This window comes from Ylistrum balloti, unplaced genomic scaffold, assembly GCF_031769215.1.
Source record: "Ylistrum balloti isolate Yb309-2 unplaced genomic scaffold, AGI_CSIRO_Ybal_v1 Utg369800, whole genome shotgun sequence".
In the NCBI taxonomy this organism is placed as follows: Eukaryota; Metazoa; Mollusca; class Bivalvia; order Pectinida; family Pectinidae; genus Ylistrum; species Ylistrum balloti.
In genome coordinates, this window is record NW_026781978.1 from 52,514 (window position 1) to 75,392 (window position 22,879).

The window sequence follows — 22,879 nt, forward strand, 5'->3', positions numbered from 1 at the left end:
CAACACTGTGGTTGGGCATAAACATAATTCACTACATACATACATGCAATCAAACATTACATACATACAAACCTTTCATTACATACATACAATCAGAAATTTTGTGTTGAAAGACTTATCAATTTTAAATCATGAATAAATTAACTCTGTTTTTTATACTTTAAGGTTATGGTTATAAGAAGATAATTAACAACCCACCAGCTTTTCTGTTTACTATGCCTTATGATGTCAAATAAGCGTTACATGTAATATTTTCCTTCTCTCTCATATAAAAGGGGTTTGGACCAGAATGTCTATGATATAAAAGTCAGCCCTGTCCCATTTCAGTGAGGGAACAAGTACACATGAAGCACATTTTTCTTATATCAAAGGATTATTATTCTAAAGAAAAAGATAAAGAACTGGACAGCGTTGTTTCCTTATTGTAAGATGATAATTGAAATATTCGAAATAAATCAGAAAGGGCAAATAATAATGGGAAAAAAACGGGAAAAGTAAATAACTATTGACCAGCATTCATCTCATGGTTGATAACAGTTGAATTAACTATGAAAAAAATATCTTTTTTTTCAATCGTATTTTACCTTAGTTTTAGATTTATTCTATAATTCTGACTCGTGTAATTTTGACAATAGATATTTAGTTAGGGTGGTACAGATTGGACAGCCATGTAAAACATGGTTTAGTTCATAGTGGTTATGATTATGGTTGTTTGAAGTTTGTATTAAACTTTGTCTAGGGTTGATATATCTAGGGCAGTCAAAGAAGAAATGTTGAGCTGTTTCAGTTGGGGTACTACATGCACAGGATGGGTCATCATAAAGATGGTCTTTGTGTAGATCATGGTTTAGAGAGCTGGCTGAATTCCTAAACTGACAGTGAATGATATTTAATTGTCTTGGTCCTCCTTCTCTAAAAATGATGTAATTCTTACAAGCTGGAGGATTGGTCCTAAACAGAGTTTTTTCAAAGTACCTCACAGAGTGAATATCAGTTATGAAATTACTTATTTGGTAAAAAGAAAATTTAGCAGTTCCCCATTAAGTACCACAATATTTCACTCACCGTTGGCGGAATAGAAATATGTATCTCAGTATACTTTAACTTGTGCTTAAGATATATATAGAAAAAAACTATAACATTCCTTATAAATCAAATTAGATAGTCAGTCAATTATTGTGTAATATAGTTATCTACTTTTTCTTTCCGTTGCCATTCCTCCTAAAACTGTATTTATATTCTACATGTAATTGTGGGATCAACCCCCACCCTCCGCTCCCTCTTCCCCGTCAGATTTTACTGGTTGATGTTTGATAACATGATGCTGTTCCCAACCAATGGTCCGTATATATGTATTACAGTCACTATATATAGTTGCTATAATTCATATATACATGTATCGACCTTGAGTTTGGAATTCGTGCCAAGTCCCTGTGATTGATTGTAGATACATGTCGCTGGCTGTACATGCATTTCTTAATCAAATCCTGTACTCAGTTTTTTTCATTTCGTTGAAACCGATGAAAGTTTCTTTAACATGAAATTAAACATTAACAAAAACATGCTTTGTCAGGATTTTGTCTCGGTAAACTTAAAAATAATGAGCAGGTATCCTTAATTTCGGTTTGTTATCATATTTTCACTTTAACCAATCAGCGGATCCGTTACAAGTGTGTCTTCAATGTTGTCATCTGTTCGGTAACTCTTGGATTTTTTCTTATCGAATGTAGATAGCACCAGAGAACGTTTTGAAGCAGATGACTTGTTAGACGTAGAAGATGGATTATGTAGACGGTTAGTATATCTTGGCTTTAAGAAACAATATTAATATGTTTCTGTAAACTTTGATTATTCATTGTAGTACAATATTTCACCATCCAGTTATTGCCAACAACGGCACAAACATCGCCACACAATTTAGTGTTTATCAGTGATCCGCTGGTCATTTCCTCATCTGTTGTTTAAACATTGGATATAAAAATCGGTTCACGGTGAAATAATAAGGTATACATTTAAGATAGAGAAGACAGTTCTACAGGCCTAAGTCAACTAATGATTATCATACATTTTCGTATTTCCTGTTAAGCCATAGGCTATCTCTTGAATACCAATACTTTGTGATAATAATGCCACATTTTCATAATGAACATCTGTTTACAATATTGCAAGAAGTTGAGAGTACAGGTCGCCATACTAGCCTCGATTAGAGGGAGTTTCCCCTTAGTTGAGTGGTAGAGTGTCCGGTTAGAGACCGAAGGGTCGCTAGTTCATATCCCAGCGGTGGTAGGTTATTTTCCATTACTCCTTCCTTTTACAAATTTGGTGTCGTTGATCACTCCAAGTGTAGAAGCTATAGGGGATTGAGATGCTTCTTTGGAGATATTAAACCTTGATTGTTGTTGTCTTCGGAATTGAAGACTTTGTGAAGGAGGGAGAAGTGTAGAAGTTGAAAGTACTTCCTTACTAGCCTTCATTAGGAGGAATTTACCCAATTTACCCAAATATACCCAAATACACCAAAATCTTTCCAAATATACCCAAATAAAGCCAAATCGTACCCAAATACATCCAAATAAAGCCAAATCGTACCCAAATAAAGCCAAATTGTACCCAAATACATCCATATAAAGCCAAATCGTACCCAAATACATCCAAATAAAGCCAAATTGTACCCAAATACATCCATATAAAGCCAAATCGTACCCAAATACATCCAAATAAAGCCAAATCGTACCCAAATATACCCAAATCTTATCCAAATTCGTTCCCGCTTCATTTTTGTCAGTTTTTGTCCATTAGCCTATATGGTATTACAGAATTTATATGAATTGCCTTAGTAAATGAAAGCTTAAGTTAGACAAAGATAGCCTATTTGATCATGTGTATATCGTTTATTAGTAATAAGATATAATACCAGGATAATAACAGATATATGTCCCTGATAATACAGAGCCCGTTACGACACCTTCCTGTAAATTGATTTGGCTTTATTTGAGTATATTTGGGTAAGATTTGGGTTTATATGGGTAGATTTTGGGTATATGTGGGTAAGATTTGGCTTAATTTGGGTATATTGGGGTATATTTGGGTAAGATTTGGCTTAATTTTGGTATATTTGGGTAAGATTTGGGTATATTTGTGAAAGATTTGGGTGTATTGGGGTACATTTGGGTGTATTTGGGTAAATCGTCGCGCCCGTTTTTTATTACTTCATCCTATTACAAATTTGACATATTGAGTTTTACTGTTTAAAGATGGAAAAATATGTTGGTGAGGTAAGAAAATCATAAGTAGAAAGTTAGAAGTTAGAACCCCTCAGACTATGGGCAGCATATTTCAAATCAAAGTTCATGTCCAAGTTCTGTCATCAAATTGTCACATGTCTATATACATGTACATATTTATAAAAATTGCACACCTTGAAATAATTTTGATTAAAGCATGGAATATGTATTAACATCCAGCAAATGTTGACTATGAGAGTCTGAAATAAATTGCTATCTCAGTTTAGAATTAAACGTAATATAGTAGACAGAGATGTGTATATACCTGTTATAATTTTTGTGTTTCAACAGGGACATTTACATACGAAAGTGGTCCTGTAGCCAGTGCTGATTTTCCACAAACTGAGGAACCTGTATATATCTTAGGCAAAGCCTACAGTGCTCTTCATGGTAACATTTCCAACAAATCTACACCACGCACTGCATGAGGGATTTGTAACAGTCATACAGAGGACTTATTGATGTCCACTTGTACTTGTTTTAGCTATAAGAACCATATACAAACTGTCTTTTGTTAATCCTGCATGTACGTTGTCGCTCTGGATCATAAACATTGATGTGTAAATTGATATCATACATTGTAGTAAAATATACATTGTTACAAGCTATAGTGCTCTGTTTGATTTGCAATAATTATTCAAATTATGCTCCATTAAAATGTACATGAATGACAATCTTTTTCATGTTACACAATGTAGCAAAGCATTTCCATATGAATACAATCTACCATCATACAATAAATAAGGGGAGATAATACCAAGTCTTGTTTTAAATCATCAAGAGAATTTGGCAGTCAAGTGCTCTCTGTTATTTGAGCATACTGGTGTTAGTTATGCATGTACAAATTGCTTGTTACAAAAGGATAGAGATTATCCTAATCTAATGCTTACTGCTGTACAAGAATGGAGAGATATTTTAATTTCAGACAGAGAGGAGCTACATCGTGATTTTGTGTCAAGGTTATGGATGACTTATAGAAGAAATTTCCCTGCAATAGGTAGTGTATACATTTGACTTTAGAAATATAGCATCCATTTAGTAAGATCTACCTGATACTGGGTTATGTTGGTATTTATCAGCCATTTAGTTATAAGCTATACCTGATACTCAGATGTGTTGGTATATATCAGCCATTTATTAAGTTGTGTCTGATACTCAGATGTGTTGGTATATATCAGCCATTTATTAAGTTGTGTCTGATACTCAGATGTGTTGGTATATATCAGCCATTTATTAAGTTGTGTCTGATACTCAGATGTGTTGGTAAACATCAGCCATTTTTTAAGTTGTGTCTGATACACAGATGTGTTGGTAAACATCAGCCATTTATTAAGTTGTGTCAGATACACAGATGTGTTGGTATATATCAGCCATTTTTTAAGTTGTGTCAGATACACAGATGTGTTGGTATATATCAGCCATTTTTTAAGTTGTGTCTGATACACAGATGTGTTGGTAAACATCAGCCATTTATTAAGATGTACCTGATACTCAGATGTGTTGGTATATATCAGCCATTTTTTAAGTTGTGTCTGATACTCAGATGTGTTGGTATATATTAGCCATTTATTAAGTTGTGTCTGATACTCAGATGTGTTGGTAAACATCAGCCATTTATTAAGATGTACCTGATACTCAGATGTGTTGGTAAACATCAACCATTTATTAAGTTGTGTCAGATACTCAGATGTGTTGGTAAACATCAGCCATTTATGAAGTTGTGTCTGATACTCAGATGTGTTGGTAAACATCAGCCATTTATTAAGATGTACCTGATACTCAGATGTGTTGGTAAACATCAACCATTTATTAAGTTGTGTCAGATACTCAGATGTGTTGGTAAACATCAGCCATTTATGAAGTTGTGTCTGATACTCAGATGTGTTGGTAAACATCAGCCATTTATGAAGTTGTGTCTGATACTCAGATGTGTTGGTAAACATCAGCCATTTATTAAGTTGTGTCTGATACTCAGATGTGTTGGTATATATCAGCCATTTATTAAGATGTACCTGATACTCAGATGTGTTGGTATATATCAGCCATTTTTTAAGTTGTGTCTGATACTCAGATATGTTGGTGTATATCAGCCATTTTTTAAGTTGTGTCTGATACTCAGATATGTTGGTAAACATCAGCCATTTATGAAGTTGTGTCTGATACTCAGATATGTTGGTAAACATCAGCCATTTATGAAGTTGTGTCTGATACTCAGATGTGTTGGTAAACATCAGCCATTTATTAAGTTGTGTCTGATACTCAGATGTGTTGGTATATATCAGCCATTTATTAAGATGTACCTGATACTCAGATGTGTTGGTATATATCAGCCATTTTTTAAGTTGTGTCTGATACTCAGATATGTTGGTATATATCAGCCATTTTTTATGTTGTGTCTGATACTCAGATATGTTGGTAAACATCAGCCATTTATGAAGTTGTGTCTGATACTCAGATGTGTTGGTATATATCAGCCATTTATGAAGTTGTGTCTGATACTCAGATGTGTTGGTATATATCAGCCATTTTTTAAGTTGTGTCTGATACTCAGATATGTTGGTAAACATCAGCCATTTATTAAGATGTACCTGATACTCAGATGTGTTGGTAAACATCAGCCATTTATCAAGTTGTGTCGGATACACAGATATGTTGGTAAACATCAGCCATTTTTTAAGTTGTACCTTATACACAGATGTGTTGGTATATATTAGCCATTTATTAAGATGTACCTGATACTCAGATGTGTTGGTATATATCAGCCATTTATTAAGTTGTTTTCTGATACTCAGATGTGTTGGTATATATCAGCCATTTATTAAGATGTACCTGATACTCAGATGTGTTGGTATATATCAGCCATTTTTTAAGTTGTGTCTGATACTCAGATATGTTGGTAAACATCAGCCATTTATTAAGTTGTGTCTGGTACTCAGATGTGTTGGTAATATCAGCCATTTATTAAGATGTACCTGATACTCAGATATGTTGGTATATATCAGCCATTTATCAAGTTGTGTCTGATACTCAGATATGTTAGTAAACATCAGCCATTTATGAAGTTGTGTCTGATACTCAGATGTGTTGGTATATATCAGCCATTTATTAAGATGTACCTGATACTCAGATGTGTTGGTATATATCAGCCATTTTTTAAGTTGTGTCTGATACTCAGATATGTTGGTAAACATCAGCCATTTATTAAGATGTACCTGATACTCAGATGTGTTGGTAAACATCAGCCATTTATCAAGTTGTGTCTGATACACAGATATGTTGGTAAACATCAGCCATTTTTTAAGTTGTACCTGATACACAGATGTGTTGGTATATATTAGCCATTTATTAAGATGTACCTGATACTCAGATGTGTTGGTATATATCAGCCATTTATTAAGTTGTGTCTGATACTCAGATGTGTTGGTATATATCAGCCATTTATTAAGTTGTGTCTGATACTCAGATGTGTTGGTATATATCAGCCATTTATTAAGTTGTGTCTGATACTCAGATGTGTTGGTAAACATCAGCCATTTTTTAAGTTGTGTCTGATACACAGATGTGTTGGTAAACATCAGCCATTTATTAAGTTGTGTCAGATACACAGATGTGTTGGTATATATCAGCCATTTTTTAAGTTGTGTCAGATACACAGATGTGTTGGTATATATCAGCCATTTTTTAAGTTGTGTCTGATACACAGATGTGTTGGTAAACATCAGCCATTTATTAAGATGTACCTGATACTCAGATGTGTTGGTATATATCAGCCATTTTTTAAGTTGTGTCTGATACTCAGATGTGTTGGTATATATTAGCCATTTATTAAGTTGTGTCTGATACTCAGATGTGTTGGTAAACATCAGCCATTTATTAAGATGTACCTGATACTCAGATGTGTTGGTAAACATCAACCATTTATTAAGTTGTGTCAGATACTCAGATGTGTTGGTAAACATCAGCCATTTATGAAGTTGTGTCTGATACTCAGATGTGTTGGTAAACATCAGCCATTTTTAAGTTGTGTCTGATACTCAGATGTGTTGGTAAACATCAGCCATTTATTAAGATGTACCTGATACTCAGATGTGTTGGTAAACATCAACCATTTATTAAGTTGTGTCAGATACTCAGATGTGTTGGTAAACATCAGCCATTTATGAAGTTGTGTCTGATACTCAGATGTGTTGGTAAACATCAGCCATTTATGAAGTTGTGTCTGATACTCAGATGTGTTGGTAAACATCAGCCATTTATTAAGTTGTGTCTGATACTCAGATGTGTTGGTATATATCAGCCATTTATTAAGATGTACCTGATACTCAGATGTGTTGGTATATATCAGCCATTTTTTAAGTTGTGTCTGATACTCAGATATGTTGGTGTATATCAGCCATTTTTTAAGTTGTGTCTGATACTCAGATATGTTGGTAAACATCAGCCATTTATGAAGTTGTGTCTGATACTCAGATATGTTGGTAAACATCAGCCATTTATGAAGTTGTGTCTGATACTCAGATGTGTTGGTAAACATCAGCCATTTATTAAGTTGTGTCTGATACTCAGATGTGTTGGTATATATCAGCCATTTATTAAGATGTACCTGATACTCAGATGTGTTGGTATATATCAGCCATTTTTTAAGTTGTGTCTGATACTCAGATATGTTGGTATATATCAGCCATTTTTTATGTTGTGTCTGATACTCAGATATGTTGGTAAACATCAGCCATTTATGAAGTTGTGTCTGATACTCAGATGTGTTGGTATATATCAGCCATTTATGAAGTTGTGTCTGATACTCAGATGTGTTGGTATATATCAGCCATTTTTTAAGTTGTGTCTGATACTCAGATATGTTGGTAAACATCAGCCATTTATTAAGATGTACCTGATACTCAGATGTGTTGGTAAACATCAGCCATTTATCAAGTTGTGTCGGATACACAGATATGTTGGTAAACATCAGCCATTTTTTAAGTTGTACCTTATACACAGATGTGTTGGTATATATTAGCCATTTATTAAGATGTACCTGATACTCAGATGTGTTGGTATATATCAGCCATTTATTAAGTTGTTTTCTGATACTCAGATGTGTTGGTATATATCAGCCATTTATTAAGATGTACCTGATACTCAGATGTGTTGGTATATATCAGCCATTTTTTAAGTTGTGTCTGATACTCAGATATGTTGGTAAACATCAGCCATTTATTAAGTTGTGTCTGGTACTCAGATGTGTTGGTAATATCAGCCATTTATTAAGATGTACCTGATACTCAGATATGTTGGTATATATCAGCCATTTATCAAGTTGTGTCTGATACTCAGATATGTTAGTAAACATCAGCCATTTATGAAGTTGTGTCTGATACTCAGATGTGTTGGTATATATCAGCCATTTATTAAGATGTACCTGATACTCAGATGTGTTGGTATATATCAGCCATTTTTTAAGTTGTGTCTGATACTCAGATATGTTGGTAAACATCAGCCATTTATTAAGATGTACCTGATACTCAGATGTGTTGGTAAACATCAGCCATTTATCAAGTTGTGTCTGATACACAGATATGTTGGTAAACATCAGCCATTTTTTAAGTTGTACCTGATACACAGATGTGTTGGTATATATTAGCCATTTATTAAGATGTACCTGATACTCAGATGTGTTGGTATATATCAGCCATTTATTAAGTTGTTTTCTGATACTCAGATGTGTTGGTATATATCAGCCATTTATTAAGATGTACCTGATACTCAGATGTGTTGGTATATATCAGCCATTTTTTAAGTTGTGTCTGATACTCAGATATGTTGGTAAACATCAGCCATTTATTAAGTTGTGTCTGGTACTCAGATGTGTTGGTAATATCAGCCATTTATTAAGATGTACCTGATACTCAGATATGTTGGTATATATCAGCCATTTATCAAGTTGTGTCTGATACTCAGATGTGTTGTTAAACATCAGCCATTTATTAAGTTGCGTCTGATACTCAGATGTGTTGGTATATATTAGCCATTTATTAAGCTGTACCTAATACTCAGATCTGGAGAATTTCAGTTAAGAATGAGAACATTTCATTATATATTTTGAATTAGGCCAAACACATTCTTAAATCCTCATGAAATAAAGTCTATTATTCCTGCTCTTCAATGGTGCAAATACTAATAGGCTTAAATCAGAAAGGAAATATTTATTGGAGGCTGTCAACATGGAAAGTTTTCTGTGTTCAAATTAATTTCTGTATGGATAACTATTCATTAGAGCATTGTTCCTGAATTAACATTGATGGTGCTGTGGTGATGCTGTTAGTTTGTAACACATTGACTTGACATTGCTATGTATCTGACAGGTGGCACAGGGCCAACGGGAGACACAGGCTGGGGATGTATGTTACGCTGTGGTCAAATGATGCTAGCACAAACACTTCTGGTTCACCATTGTGGAAGAGGTAAGATTTCAAGCTGTAAGGTTGGAGCACTCAATCACAGAAGCTTGTAGAATATAACAATTATGAACTATTTAGGGAAGCATGCACTGTCCAGGTACAGTGAGATGTCTATTGACAGTGTAATGTACAGTCCTGAGTCAACACTGCTTGATTATTTTAATTAATATTAAATATGAGAAATGCATAGAAAATTCAATGGGCTTTCGTTTCAGAAAATTCATTTGAATTGATTCATTTTATGATTTCTTGATGCCAATGTGAATTGAGCATATTGATATTTCTGTTTTTAGTAGAAAAAAAGTTTTCTGGTTACAGAATGGGTGTGGGCGGATAATGGTCATCATGATGACATATACTGGAGAATTCTCAGCTTGTTTCAGGACAAAAAAAGTGCCAACTACTCCATACAGCAGATAGGTGTGTACATATGAATGCTTAAATGATATCACTTTTGGTCAAAGATCAGGCCCCACTTGTATAAAACATCTCAACTTGAGATTTCCTCAAGTCGAGATTTTCCTCAGCTGATATCTCCTCAAAAACGGCTTGTATAAATTTTTCTCAAGGAACAGGAGGAAGTCATCAGCTAGGATGTCCTGAAATTCCTTGAGGAATTTTCATAACAAGATATTTTCAAGGAGATATCAGCTGAGGAAAATCTCGACTTGAGGAAATCTCAAGTTGAGATGTTTTATACAAGTGGGGCCAGATGTATACGCTACTGTAAGAACAATATTCACATGTCCAGAAATCTTCAATCTTACAGTTAAAGATGTTCTTACATGTACTATTTAATGAGAAGAAATAAGGAAGACTTTTCTGTGCTTATACATGAATATTTCTTTTAAGCTCTGATCCAAAAACAAAATGGCTGTAATTTAGCCATCTTGGATTCTAACAGGTAAAATTTGTTATTGTCATTTGTCAGTAACTTTTGAATCATAGATTGTATTTGAATTCCATATCTAAGACTCTCTTCCTGTGTCTTTACCACCTGTCTCATTCACAATTCTAAAAAAAAAATGCATTAAAGAGAAAGAAGAAAACATATCAAGCTAACACAGAACTTATCTAGATAATACAATCGTTGAAAACGCTTTTTCTTTGATAGTACAGTAATGTTGTTGTTCTTATGGTTCATAAGTTGAAGGAAAAAGTCAGGTGAAGTCATCTTTTAGTTTGTTGTCAGTTGTCTGGTATTAATTTACACAAATAAAACACAAATACTTTGGATTATAGGAGAATTCAATAACTTAAATGATTCAAAGTGTTTTAGATTTTTGAAACAATGGGACATCAGCCATAGATCGGTGAAACTCTTCAAAATTATAATGTTTCATATATTGAAAGAATATGTTCTTTGACCCATGACATTTAGGAAAACATCACTACTTTTAGGCCACTTTTGCGTAACTTGGTTTGAATAGTTCAGGTAGCCCGAAATTATTCTAAGATGAATGAATGCAAATATATTTGGGTGTTGGAACTGCATGTATGTAAAACTTAAAGTGCAGTTTTTGAATTTCCTGTCAAACATGAAACATTGAGTCAAAAAGAAATCATCATCCATTTGAACCTGGACTCCTAAGCATAACATAGCCAACAGTTAATGGGTATTTGTGCAAGCACTGGCCCTGCTTAATGCTGAAATTCTGAAAACTAATGATATTTAGCAAGTTAGTTTCAGACATGTAGGGCTAGACCCCTCAATCTGTATTTGCCAAATATTTCACAGTCCAGCCTTGGGTCCGATCGGTACCTGGCGTTTTTCATGCAGGTTCAACCGGGCCAACTGTTTCCACCACTTATTTGAATGTGACCTTAGTCTTGGCCTGTGTTTAATGCCACAGATGAAGACAAATCTATGCTTTGTTTTGTTAGCGTCTATGGGCGTGTCAGAGGGCAAAGCTGTTGGCCAGTGGTTTGGACCAAACACTGTTGCGCAAGTGTTAAAGTAAGTATAGGTGACACATGGATATTCAGTATTTGAACGATTTATTCTGCAATTCCCTAGAAAGCTTGTGATTTACCAAGAGATCATTCATATTGGAGAGCTGGTGATTGAAGATGTTTTAAAATAGAAATTAAAATTAGAGAAACATCAACTTTCCATTGGTGTTTGTAGAACCACATAAGTGATCAAAAGGTGTTTTCATCATTTAGAGAATCTAGGTAAGATATTTCTACGTGTATGAGTAGATGGACAGCCAAAATTACACTTATTTTTGACAATAAGGGAATTAGTGTATGATGAGGTATTTGGATTTGTCTATTTTAGGAAGCTGGCAGTGTATGATGACTGGTCCAACCTTGTGATCCATGTAGCCATGGACAACACTGTGATAGAAAATGATATTCGTGAGTATCATTACCATTGATTGATGTAATCGTTCAGAGCTGTCTGATGTAATCATCAAGATTCTAGAATATAAGGTGATTGAATATTTCTGTTGATGTGTTGTGATGAACAGGTCATGCCACAATAAATGGTCCTTGAAACATGTATAGAGTAGTGATGTTCTTTAATTATTTCATCAAATGATGATGCAATTCAGTTGTGACTAGTGACATTGACAACAGAATGGTCCGTTAATAAGGAAAAACCTCATATGTCAATACATTATTATTTACAATATATTGGAAATGTCTTTGTATTCTTGGTGAATCATCCTCTGGAAATTATCACACAAATTGCATGTGTTATTGATTTATTCCCGTAACAGAAATCTTTATCATGTGATTGATATATGAGCTGTGTAATTGTGACCTTTGACCTCATCTCCTCAGGAGGTTTATGCTTGGATGGCAAAGATAAGGATAGCTGTGATATTATTGGATGTCAGAATGTCAAAGGAGCAGAAGGTGGATCAAGTCATTTTGATAAAAACCACAAACTAAAGGGGAAGCCAGGGCATTGGAAACCTCTTCTTCTTGTGATACCGCTTAGGCTTGGTCTAACAGACATCAACTCTGTGTATATAGATAGTCTGAAAGTAAGTATAGATCTAGCTACCACTCATAGGTCTGACATCCACTCTGTATATATATAGATCTAGATACCACTCATAGGTCTGACATCCACTCTGTATATATATAGATCTAGATACCACTCATAGGTCTGACATCCACTCTGTATATATATAGATCTAGATACCACTCATAGGTCTGACATCCACTCTGTATATATATATAGATAGTCTGAAAGTAAGTATAGATCTAGATACCACTCATAGGTCTGACATCCACTCTGTATATATATAGATCTAGCTACCACTCATAGGTCTGACATCCACTCTGTATATATATATAGATAGTCTTAAAGTAAGTATAGATCTAGATACCACTCATAGGTCTGACATCCACTCTGTATATATAGATCTAGATACCACTCATAGGTCTGACATCCACTCTGTATATATATAGATCTAGATACCACTCATAGGTCTGACATCAACTCTGTGTATATAGATAGTCTGAAAGTAAGTATAGATCTAGATACCACTCAGAGGTCTGACATCCACTCTGTATATATATAGATCTAGATACCACTCATAGGTCTGACATCCACTCTGTATATATATAGATCTAGATACCACTCATAGGTCTGACATCAACTCTGTGTATATAGATAGTCTGAAAGTAAGTATAGATCTAGATACCTCTCATAGGTCTGACATCCACTCTGTATATATATAGATCTAGATACCACTCAGAGGTCTGACATCCACTCTGTATATATATAGATCTAGCTACCACTCATAGGTCTGACATCCACTCTGTATATATATATAGATAGTCTGAAAGTAAGTATAGATCTAGATACCACTCATAGGTCTGACATCCACTCTGTATATATATAGATCTAGATACCACTCATAGGTCTGACATCCACTCTGTATATATATATATAGATAGTCTTAAAGTAAGTATAGATCTAGATACCACTCATAGGTCTGACATGCACTCTGTATATATATAGATAGTCTGAAAGTAAGTATAGATCTAGATACCTCTCAGAGGTCTGACATCCACTCTGTATATATAGATACCTCTCAGAGGTCTGACATCCACTCTGTATATATAGATACCACTCAGAGGTCTGACATCCACTCTGTATATATATAGATCTAGATACCACTCAGAGGTCTGACATCCACTCTGTATATATATATAGATCTAGATACCACTCAGAGGTCTGACATCCACTCTGTATATATATAGATCTAGATACCACTCAGAGGTCTGACATCCACTCTGTATATATATAGATCTAGATACCACTCAGAGGTCTGACATCCACTCTGTATATATAGATACCACTCAGAGGTTTGACATCCACTCTCTATATATATAGATCTAGATACCACTCAGAGGTCTGACATCCACTCTGTATATATATATATATAGATAGTCTTAAAGAAAGTTTAGATCTAGATACCACTCATAGGTCTGACATCAACTCTGTGTATATAGATAGTCTGAAAGTAAGTATAGATCTAGATACCTCTAGATACCACTCAGAGGTCTGACATCCACTGTGTATATATTGGAAGTCTGTAAGTAAGTATAGATCTAGATACCACTCATAGGTCTGACATCCACTCTGTATATATAAATACCACTGAGAGGTCTGACATCCACTCTGTATATATATATAGTCTGTAAGTCAGTACATCATACAGGTAAAGTATGTTCTGGAGGGATATTGCAGGTTTCTGGTTTCCTCAATCAGGTTTATTTAGAAAGGCAAACCTGATGATAGACTCGTTTACTGCAACTATAGACAAAAACCTGTTTCATTTAATTAAAGAACTTATGAAGCAAACAGTTTGTCAAATTATTTGCGACATTAAATGTCCAATTGATGTGGAGATTCTCATAAGGATATTAAGATAACACTTAATATCTAGGCAAGGGGAGTTTCCTGTCAAAGGGAGGAAACTTGCATCAGTGTCTATAATTATGACAGAATTATATAGAAATGCTAAGAGTTTAAAGTTCATTTTTCCTAGAAATTCTATGAGTTTGAGCCAGCATTATAGATATTCTTGATGATGGACAATTTGTAAAAAATAAAAAATAATAGTGAATTTTCTAATGTCCAAAGAATAGGCCATTATAGAAATGCTATTGGAGATGATTCACTTAATTATGGTGAAGTATCCAAAGTCTGGACCTGTCAAATATTGCCTTTTTGCTTGAATCAAAGTACAATTTTTTAGGTTGGGTAGCATTATTAAAATTGATTTATCATACACCCATATGATTTTACTGTGTTGTGATCACACATTGTAAACATCTGATCACTAGGATTATATTTTTGAAGGCCACTTATCAACTAGACTCAGAATTAAATATAACATAAAAAATATTTGTAAATATTTTGGCTTCATATCTTTCCTTACAGAGATGTTTCACATTCAGACAAAGTGTAGGCATAATTGGAGGTCGTCCCAACCATGCTCACTGGTTTGTAGGTTTCGTAGGTAAGTACCATAATGTGTGAGTTTGTTTTATGGATAACTTTTACTGAGTTATAAAGGCCCTTAAGGTCTTTTGTTAATGATTTAGGCTACTTTAATAAGATGAATTATAGTTTGTAGTTAGGTAGAAACAACTGTACATTATATGAACACGTGGACTTTAGATGAAAACCTGTATGACCTGTTATAAGAACACCTGGACATAAGATGAAAACCTGTATGACCTGTTGTATGACTTTTGTGTTACATGAACACCTGTACCTTAGATGATTAATCCTGGCATTTGGTTACATCCAGGTGACAAACTTGTATTCCTGGACCCACATACAACACAAGGAGTCGCAGACCTAGACGATCCTACAAGTAGTGATCAGAGCTACCACTGCAAGTACCCAAGTCTGATGAAGGTCACAGAACTCGACCCTTCTATAGCCGTTGTATGTATAGCAAAGCTTGAGCCCTCTATAGCTGTCAGATGTATAACAAAGCTTGAGCCCTCTATAGCTGTCAGATGTATAACAAAGCTTGAGCCCTCTATAGCTGTCAGGTGTATAACAAAGCTTGAGCCCTCTATAGCTGTCAGATGTATGACAAAGCTTGAGCCCTCTATAGCTGTCAGATGTATAACAAATCTTGAGCCCTCTATAGCTGTCAGATGTATAACAAAGCTTGAGCCCTCTATAGCTGTCAGATGTATAACAAAATTTGAGCCCTCTATAGCTGTCAGGTGTATAACAAAGCTTGAGCCCTCTATAGCTGTCAGGTGTATAACAAAGCTTGAGCCCTCTATAGCTGTCAGATGTATAACAAAGCTTGAGCCCTCTATAGCTGTCAGATGTATAACAAAGCTTGAGCCCTCTATAGCTGTCAGGTGTATAACAAAGCTTGAGCCCTCTATAGCTGTCATACTGTATGTATAGCAAAGCTTGAGCCCTCTATAGCTGTCAGATGTATAACAAAGCTTGAGCCCTCCATAGCTGTCAGATGTATAACAAAGCTTGAGCCCTCTATAGCTGTCAGATGTTTAACAAAGCTTGAGCTCTCAATAGCTGTCAGCTGTATAACAAAGCTTGAGCTCTCAATAGCTGTCAGATGTATTATAAAGCTTGAGCCCTCTATAGCCGTCTTATGTATGACAAAGCTTGAACCCTCCATAGCTGTCAGATGTATAACAAAATTTGAGCCCTCTATAGCTGTCAGGTGTATAACAAAATTTGAGCCCTCAATAGCTGTCAGATGTATAACAAAGCTTGAGCCCTCTATAGCTGTCAGATGTATAACAAAGCATGAGCCCTCTATAGCTGTCAGATGTATAACAAAGCTTGAGCCCTCTATAGCTGTCAGATGTGTAACAAAGATTGAGCTCTCTATAGCTGTCATACTTAATGTATAACAAAGACTGAACCCTCAATAGCTGTCAGATGAATAACAAAAATTGAGCCCTCTATAACTGTCAGATGTATAACAAAACTTGAGCCCTCTATAACTGTCAGATGTATAACAAAGCTTGAGCCCTCTATAGCTGTCAGATGTATAACAAAGCTTGAGCCCTCTATAGCTGTCAGATGTATAACAAAGCTTGAGCCCTCTATAGCTGTCAGATGTATAACAAAGCTTGAGCCCTCTATAGCTGTCAGGTGTATAACAAAACTTGAGCCCTCAATAGCTGTCAGATGTATAACAAAGCTTGAGCCCTCTATAGCTGTCAGATGTATAACAAAGCTTGAGCCCTTTATAGCTGTCAGATGTATAACAAAGCTTGAACCCTCCATAGCTGTCAGATGTATAACAAAGCTTGAGCCCTCTATAGCTGTCAGGTGTATAACAAAACTTGAGCCCTCAATAGCTGTCAGGTGTATAACAAAACTTGAGCCCTCTATAGCTGTCAGGTGTATAACAAAATTTGAGCCCTCTATAGCTGTCAAGTGTATAACAAAATTTGAGCCCTCTATAGCTGTCAGATGTATAACAAAGCTTGAGCCCTCTATAGCTGTCAGATGTATAACAAAGCATGAGCCCTCTATAGCTGTCAGATGTATAACAAAGCTTGAGCTCTCAATAGCTGTCAGGTGTATAACAAAGCTTGAGCCCTCTATAACTGTCAGATGTATAACAAAGCTTGAGCCCTCTATAGCTGTCAGATGTATAACAAAGCATGAGCCCTTTATAGCTGTCAGATGTATAACAAAGCTTGAGCCCTCTATAGCTGTCAGATGTATAACAAAGCTTGAGCCCTCTATAGCTGTCAGATGTTTAACAAAGCTTGAGCTCTCAATAGCTGTCAGGTGTATAACAAAGCTTGAGCTCTCAATAGCTGTCAGGTGTATAACAAAGCTTGAGCCCTCTATAACTGTCAGATGTATAACAAAGCTTGAGCCCTCTATAGCTGTCAGATGTATAACAAAGCTTGAGCCCTTTATAGCTGTCAGATGTATAACAAAGCTTGAGCCCTCTATAGCTGTCAGATGTATAACAAAGCTTGAGCCCTCTATAGCTGTCAGATGTTTAACAAAGCATGAGCTCTCAATAGCTGTCAGCTGTATAACAAAGCTTGAGCTCTCAATAGCTGTCAGATGTATTATAAAGCTTGAGCCCTCTATAGCCGTCTTATGTATGACAAAGCTTGAACCCTCCATAGCTGTCAGATGTATAACAAAGCTTGAGCCCTTTATAGCTGTCAGATGTGTAACAAAGATTGAGCCCTCAATAGCTGTCAGATGTATAACAAAATTTGAGCCCTCTATAGCTGTCAGATGTATAACAAAGCTTGAGCCCTCTATAGCTGTCAGATGTATAACAAAGCATGAGCCCTTTATAGCTGTCAGATGTGTAACAAAGATTGAGCTCTCTATAGCTGTCATACTTAATGTATAACAAAGACTGAACCCTCAATAGCTGTCAGATGTATAACAAAGCTTGAGCCCTCTATAGCTGTCAGATGTATAACAAAGCATGAGCCCTTTATAGCTGTCAGATGTGTAACAAAGATTGAGCTCTCTATAGCTGTCATACTTAATGTATAACAAAGACTGAACCCTCAATAGCTGTCAGATGAATAACAAAATTTGAGCCCTCTATAGCTGTCAGGTGTATAACAATGTCTGAGCTCTCATTTGCTGTTGTATGTATTATAAAGTCTGTGCCGTCTATTGCTGTCATATGTTACAAAACCTAAGCTGCCTATAGCTGCCATTTGTTTAAAAATTCCTGAGCCCATTATAGCTTCATACATATAAGTCAGCTGCAGCTGTCGTATGTATAATGAAGTCTGACCCTTTCAGAAATTGTCCCAATGAATTCCCAGATGTGTCTAAGATTTCTTTATTGTGGCGTATAAAAATAAAAATAAAAATGGTTGCTTTATATCCACTCATGAATAATACTTGATGTGCCTTTCAGGGATTTTATTGTCGAAATGAGGAGGACTTTACAGATTTTTGTAGTCAGGCACGCAAACACATTACTGATGCCAAGAAGACACCCATGTTTGAAATGTTCCAGGATAGGCCTTCCCACTGGCCTCCATATGAACCTTATACTGGGCTTTCATCATCTACAACAGGTTTGTAAGAAATAAGATATCCTACCTTTGTTCAGCTCATGTTTAAACAGAAGTTGATAAAAGTTGAGAATTAACAGACCAATTCATTCCTTCTACAGCAGTTCTATGAGAAACAGAATGTTACACTGGAAAATAGATAGCAGTCCATTGTCCCACTATATACCTTCTACAGCAGTTCCATGAGAAACAGAATGTTACACTAGGAAATAGATAGCAGTCCATTGTCCCGTTGTATACCTTCTGCAGCAGTTCTATGAGAAACAGAATATTTTTATTTTGTGTTCAAAATTGGTATTACCTGGTACCAAGACATTAATATGTTTCACATGATATAGGTATACATGTATGTTGATTCTTGAAAAACAGTAATAAGCTTTTAGATAATGTGTCTAGAATTTACTGATTAATAAAGATTGATTTTGGTTTTTTGGCAACAGGTTTCACTGAAGTTGGAACACAAGATGACAGTGATGAGGAATTTGAGTTGGTTGGATAACAAGACCTTATATAACCATTGAACAAAGTGTTTAATAAGCTTCCATTCTGTGTTCTAATGCAATCTATTGCACCAGTTGAAGAACTTAAAAAAAATTGATTGGTTGATTTTTACATGTATTATAATTGTGATTGGTTAGTTTATGTGAATATTGACTTAGGAATGCTGTATTAGCATGACAAGTATTAATGTTATTGATGTTCATGTATATTGATTATTTGTGATTGATAATTGGTCATCAATAGTATTGGTTTAGTGACAGTTAAGAATTTGGTGACGAAATGATGAATGATTGTTAGTAATTAATGATTAACACCACATTGAAGGAGTGACTGTGACTGATTGACTACTGTGATTATGAGGGTCCAATTGTTCCTGCTATATATAACACCTGTGTAAATTTGTACCCATACTGTCTGTACTAGTCCTCTTAGGTGTGTCGCTAAGCTCTCTGATGTAACTGCCAAATGCTCCTGTGAATGAAAAAAAAAATGTGAATGTCATACTTTGCTAATATAATCACATTAAATGCTGTATGTGTGAGAATGTTGCAGTTATCAAAGTTGTGTAGTTATGTAAAGATGAATGGTTGTTAGCTTTTAAAAGATATTCATTTGTCAATAAAGTAAACACATTTTTATTTTATTTTAAACCCTTAATACTTCTGATCTATTATTTTAAGTTATAAGACATTTCAGTAGAAATAGATCCTTATTTAATCTTCTGTAAGTGACCGTTTACAATTGTAATGTAAAAAGTGTCACCACTGAGACTTGGTGTAGATTTTATCAGGTTGAGCTATCGGCCAACACTGAAAGTGCAGAAACTTGTGTGGTAAGGGGAATAACTCCCGAAACTTGTATGGTAAGGGGAATAACTCCCATTTATTGTGTAGAAGGTAGAGTCAAGTGGTACCTTTTTGTACTACATTCACACATTGATAAAGAAAATCGTCTGTATTATTTATTACTGCTAAAATTCCACAGTATCTGTCTAGTTATCATATTTTTTCTGTAAAAGTCGTAGACCGCGGTTGCTTGTTCTGAAATTAGATTATAAATTGCAATCTGAGTAAAGTTGTATTTGATGTCTCCACTGATATATATATATATATATACGAAGTCTACATAAGGAATGGATGTCTTGGTTGTCTGGAATATGTGTTTTGAACGTCACCAAGAATATCATTGTGCAGGTACATGTATTTATGATGTTTGTGACTTTTGTAAGATTAAATGGTTATATCAATGTCTGCTGCTGTCACATATAAAGTGTTGTTTTCCCTTTGTATAACTGTATGTCATCCTTACAAACCTGAAAATACAACTATGTAACAAAAATAACTAGAACCTTAAGTTTATTATCATTTAGTTTTTCATTTCTTTCCTTATTTTATCTGTATAGAAGCATTGACGATAGGAAAAATGAGTGTCTGTGTGTCCGTTTGTCTTTCCCATGAGTCCATCTGTGACATTTATGTTTTGTTTTATTCATATGCTTTATGAAAGACAGGTGAGATCTTTTTCAAGAGATGCCCGTCTTAATAATTACCAACACGTTTCAAACATATAAGATCAGTGTACTCCGTGTGAAGTGTACTCTCATTGGCCTCTGCTGTAACTCCAGCTATGTAGAGAATGCAGATCTGGAATTAAAGGGGACGGGACAGTGGCCATAATGTAACGCACTTCATGCCATATACACTGATGTATACGAGACATTAATTCCTCTCATCTTCTACATAGGTCATGTCATCCTCGATACTCCAGGGGTTACAATCACATTCACTGGCTGCACCCCTGGACAAAATGGAAGGTTCCATGTTCGGGGCCTTGATGACAGGGCGAAAAGACTATATTGATCCTTTCATGTATATCAAATGTATCTCAAGGTTGCAAAACGGTACATTGTAATGGCTTTGAAGTTCGATGTCGCTTCTTCAGAAGGAGCGTATCAGCCTGTGATTGGTCAGTTTTTTTTCTTATGGAACCAGTAAGATTACTTCGATTGTGCCTTCAATTTTACCATGACATGTTCTAGGGTTGCAGAGAGCGAAAGTGAGCTGACCCCTGGAGAATCGCGGATGCGACCATATAGTCATACACTTTCTAGTTATAATCTACCTTGCCCGTTTTATATTAAGTAAGTAATATTGACGATGTATGATTCGATAAATGATTTCAGGGCTGTTTTACGGCTTTATACTTTTGTCAAATTTCTGAAAAAATAAACTTACTGAATGACTTACAGTTTTTCACTTGCCCTGTGTATCATAGACAGATGATTACGTTGTTCCTTTTTTGTGGATATTCTTTACCAGTTTACAAACTTCGCTGCTTCCAAGATATCTGTTTATAATGATTACGTGTAGCTGATTCGTAGTTTGAAGACCTCTTAAAATACACATGTTCATGTATGCTGAGAGTTTATCACTAAACATAAGGTATAAGAGCACACAATATTTTCAAATGCAGGTTTATGACAGCTGGGGCAATGGTTTTAGGACCCGTTAAAATACACTTTTTTATGTATACCGAGGGTTACAGGGACTATGCTCGTGTAAAATGAACATTTCGTTTTTAAATGTTAAATATTGATGGTTAGTTTTGTGCGTTTTCTGCTAAATAAGTATGAGAAATTAAGTTAAAACAAAATTGGCAAAATTTGTGATTCAATCATTCAATTTAGAGATGGTCTATTTTTCACATGAAATGGCTGTAAAATCCATGAACAACCCTTTAAATATATTGGCAACAATAGGAAACAATACTCTTTACTTGGCAAATTACTGACCCTGACCCTTTACATAATAATGGCGGGCATTTTCAATTTCTATTAGCTTCTTTAAGGAGACCATTTGTCCGAGTTGAGATTTTGAAAGTTGAAAATTGTTATCACTGTTTCTCAATAAACACAAGACGGGTCTTTCTCAAATTTCATACGTAGACTCACCTCGGTTGCCAGTCCTTCAGTTTAAGACTGATCGAAGAAACAAAATGGCAAACATAAGGCCATATTGAATCTTGGCAGTACATGTTTAATAGTTTGTCGTCGCTATTTCTTGTACTTGATAAATTTGTTTCGAACTTCATTTTGGTTCCTGGTCTTTCATGGTCAATTTGGGACTGGTTAGAGAGACGGATTGGTTGACATTTGGCTATCTTAGGTTTTGATCAGTTTGAAAACTTCATAACGCTATTTCTTGATAAGCTTATGCATGGTTCATTATGAGAATGATCAGGCTAAGAAAAGTACTTATTTATGCGTATTATAAATCAATAAAATCATACGATGGCGGGTGCCAATATCCTTCTTGGATTTCTGGTTTGTACAAGTCTTGATATTGTTGGATGGTAAGCTCTGCTGTTGGATCAGCATGCCGCGTCTTTATTCTTAATGAATGTTGGCACTGATGTTCTTTTACAGTTTTCTTATAATCATTGTTCATTAACTGGCTAAATGATTAGTCTATCTCTGCTTATATACGTTTAAGCCAATTAAGATTTTCTCAAAGCTGCTGTGGATAACATAATATTTCCTATTAGTATCCATTGAAGTGTCATAAGACTAACACAAAAGTGTATATTAATGAA

The 22,879-nt window shown here is 35.2% G+C and overlaps 1 protein-coding gene across 1 annotated transcript; it reads left to right on the forward strand.

Annotated features, from left to right (window-relative positions):
- Nucleotides 1-1,745: 1,745 nt before the first annotated feature.
- Nucleotides 1,746-21,530, forward strand: LOC132544477 (cysteine protease ATG4B-like). Its single transcript, XM_060208075.1, has 12 exons — nt 1,746-1,794; nt 3,576-3,674; nt 4,210-4,281; nt 9,647-9,745; nt 10,061-10,162; nt 11,627-11,699; nt 12,024-12,103; nt 12,533-12,738; nt 15,153-15,231; nt 15,526-15,665; nt 18,628-18,790; nt 19,228-21,530. The coding sequence occupies exons 1-12, from the start codon at nt 1,779-1,781 to the stop codon at nt 19,284-19,286; spliced, it is 1,188 nt and encodes a 395-aa protein (XP_060064058.1). The 5' UTR covers nt 1,746-1,778; the 3' UTR covers nt 19,287-21,530.
- Nucleotides 21,531-22,879: the final 1,349 nt, after the last annotated feature.